A 3,730-nucleotide genomic window follows, 5' to 3' on the forward strand; every position below is an offset into this window, starting at 1 on the left:
TATATATATATATAATCTAGTGTTCGATATGTTGGCCCTCATAATATTGTGCTAGTTTTGATTTTATTTTATTAAATTATTATGTTGTGTCGGTTCTAATAATTTTGGTTTAATATAATTGAAATGATATTATTTAATTCATGTTACATTAGTTCATTAAAATATTGATAGATACTATACTTATAAGCCCAATATGTGTTTTCAGAAGTGATAAATATGTTGGTTATGATAATGTTTTCCATGTTCGGGTGTTTTTTTGTTGATTGTCTTAATATTGATTGATTACAATTTTGATTACGATTATGATTATATTATTTGATGAATGTCATATAAATTAATAGTAATTCTAATTAATGTTTGATTATTAAATATTCAAGCGTTTGAAATGTAATTATGCAGATGATAGGCAGTTATCTATTAATTACTAGGTTTTTAAGCTTTGTGAAGTGATCATAGCAACTAATATTTAATTGAATACATTTGTGACCAATGACTACTGAATACCCGAATAGCCCCATTTGTGAGCGACAAATCAGCTATAAATGATTTGCTTCTAATGTAGTCTTTCTAATGCAACTAATGTAACACGTAATATGTAATATAGACATGAAGAAAAAAAATAGCAATTCACATATCACAATTCATTTTCTTTGCTAAATATAAATTTGGCAATGACAGAATTAAAAAGTTAAATGATAAAAAATGGTGAAAGTAATCAAAAAAATTAAGCAAGAATTTAGAACTATATAAATGTAATAAGCAAGTATAATTTAATTTTCATAAATTAAGTTTTCAGACTAAGTTTGAACAAATTAAAAGCACCAATTAAGTCAATAACAAATTATAAGAAGTAAAAATACCGAAAATAAGAAAAATCATGCATTACACGAATACAAGACGTCTTCCTTGGAAATCAGGGTTATAAATAAACCAAGTTGAGCTAAACAAAAGCTTGCTCGAGTATGAGCTCATTTGTCAAAATTGAGTATGAGCTCCATTCAAGTATTTCTAGTAGTGTGCTAGCTAGATTCGATTAAAGTTATGGATGTTTCACCTTGATTTGATCTTGACTTATTACATAATCGACTATTATTCTCGAGCCTATTGAAAAACACCATTTTCAAGCAAGTTATTAGCCATTTGAGTAAGTTTTATCAAGTCTATTACTGAGCAACCTCTCAAGCTTAAAAAAAAATAATTAAATGAACTACTAAATATATAAGTTTTTCAATGAACATTTATGTGTCATCAACAAATTTTTATCATCATCCATGAATCCCCATGCATTTTGAGCAAGAGACAATCAAAATTCAAATTCAAAATCATACAGGCTTTGATTTTATCATGTTTATAGTCAAATCAAGCACTTAGGCAAGACAAACCCAATGGCACCAAAAATGAACTAATCCAAGTCCAAATAAGCCCCAGATAAAATACATAGAAGTATATTTAGCATCAACTTAGAGTGTCAAACGATCACAAAATTTGGCATGGTTATAGTCAAATCAAGTCTCGCAATGAAAAGAAGCCAACGAGCCAAGATCATTCAAGCTTAAGGTCGTCAATGCACTTAAATGTCGAAAAATTACATATGATCAAGGGAATCAAAATGAATAGTCTGATATAATGTTTTGAAAATCTAACTAAATTTACTAAAATTTCTCTTTCAAAAACTATGAATAGAAGCTCATTCTTTACTCAAGGAGGCAGAGAAAAGATAAAAAAATGAGTTGACTACTAAAACTTAACTCTTAAAGTCTCAATGATTGTTATCTGCCACCAGAGCTCACCGCCAACCACTAAAGATCACTGTCGACTATCAGCAGTATCTGTTACAGTCAACTATAATTGTTGTAGTCATCAAATACAACATTTGTAGCCAACTACAACTATTATAGCCACTAACTATAATTACTGTAGTCCCAACTACTCCTATATGATTGTATTTGTGGTGTTATTTCACAATTGTAGATTCAACATAATTTTGTAATCTCATATCCTTAATTCTAGAGAAGAGTGAACCTTTGTGTTTTCCATTTTTTAAATGGATAACTTTAACTAGGCAAGACATCATGATTTTTTCCCTTTCATTTAGTTTTCCATATAAACATTTTGGGTATCTCTTATAATTTTACCTATGTGTTTACTAGGAAATTATACAAAAGCTTAGACTTGAGATTATTTTTACAATTGAGAAAAATGTGACTTTAGTTAATAAATAAAAGAATTTATTGTTAAAAAAGACACCCATAAAAACATATATCAAATAATGTTATAATTGAGTATTAAATGAGTAAATCATTCATTTTTAATCGAGCTTCTCAATGAGTTTATTTTTGAGCTATGAATAATATTGCTGATCATTATAAATTGAGTATCAAGCTTTCCAAATTTATTCCTTTATCAATCGATTATTTTTATATAATTCAATCATATTCAATTTCTTAATTAAAAGATCATGAACAAGCTCAAATCAAGCCAAGCAATGAGAAGCTTTTCTCACAAGCTTCAATATCTTCCCAAATGGCATAGCCAAGCAAGATAATCTTCCAAGATTCGAAATCCCGCACCAATTCCCTAAAGCCACGAGTTTAAATTTGTGGATGAGAGATAAGAGCCTCTCTTCTATGATTCCATGATGTTGGTTTAAAGAAGTAAGCCTACATATTTTATCATTAGAATTTTAGCTATAAGAAAAAAGGGTTCAAATTTCATAACAAAATCTATATAATTCTCTGCTCATGCCATATTTTATCAAAATAAACTATGAGACTGATTTTGAAAAAGACTGTCAAGTCAAGCTTGGATCTATAAGAAAAAATTTTTGGGCGTGGCAGTTCATGGATACATAACCGCCAAAGGAGTGTTGAAATATAAACTTGGTTTTATTTGTTTAAATAAAGCTTAATTTCTAGAAGTTTATTCTAGAATATGTGGTAGGTATGAAATTATTGTGTAGTAGGTGTGGTAGGTGTTGAATTATTGTGTGGTAGGTATGGAATTATTTGTAATCATTGGATTGGAATTATGGTGGCACAATCCTAGCCATTAATTTAGGAGGTGTCACTAGTATAAATAGGGGTGGAGTCTTTGAGTTTGTATCAAGCCAAGTAAATGTGATAAATAAGAGTGAAGCTTCTTCCATAAGTTGTGTTTTTAGCCTTTGTCATTTCCTAAAAGTTTTTCCATTCCAACAAAGTGGTATCAGAGACTAAAGGTTCCATTACAGAGCAATGACAAACGGTGGCATGGTTTCGTTCCAAGTCCCGATGCTTAAGGAAAGCATCTACGACAATTGGAGTATCAAGATGAAGGCACTCCTTGAAGTGCATGACGTTTGGGAGGTTGTGGAGAAAGACTACGATGAGTCAAGTGATGAGTCTGCTCTATCCACAACACAAAAGGATAGCTTACGAGACTTGCGAAAGAGAGACAAGAAGGCTCTCTTCCTCATCTATCAAGCTTTAGATGAAGATGGTTTTGAGAAGATCTCAAGTGCTAATTCGGCCAAACTAGCATGGAAGAAGCTCGAGGTTTCGTATAAGGGAGAAGAGAAGGTTAAAAAGGTACGACTTCAAACTTTAAGAAGTCAATTTGATGTTTTGCATATGAAAGAAGGCGAGTTGGTCTCCGATTACTTTTCTAGAGTCATTACCATTTCCAATCAACTAAAAAGAAATGGTGAGAAGTTAGAAGATGTGGCTATCATGGAAAAGATTCTCCGATCGTT

At 30.8% G+C, this 3,730-nt stretch overlaps 1 protein-coding gene across 1 annotated transcript in view; it reads left to right on the forward strand.

Annotated features, from left to right (window-relative positions):
* The first annotated feature begins 3,233 nt into the window (after positions 1–3,233).
* The window catches only part of LOC110039514, a 2,336-nt gene continuing 1,839 nt past the window's right edge, over positions 3,234–3,730 (forward strand). Inside the window, exon 1 of the mRNA XM_020744609.1 lies at positions 3,234–3,566. Coding sequence (XP_020600268.1) covers positions 3,234–3,566 — 333 coding nt within the window. The remainder of the gene's footprint in view (positions 3,567–3,730) is intronic.

The sequence above is a fragment of the Phalaenopsis equestris genome, unplaced genomic scaffold (assembly GCF_001263595.1).
Source record: "Phalaenopsis equestris unplaced genomic scaffold, ASM126359v1 Scaffold000002, whole genome shotgun sequence".
Classification (NCBI taxonomy): domain Eukaryota; kingdom Viridiplantae; phylum Streptophyta; class Magnoliopsida; order Asparagales; family Orchidaceae; genus Phalaenopsis; species Phalaenopsis equestris.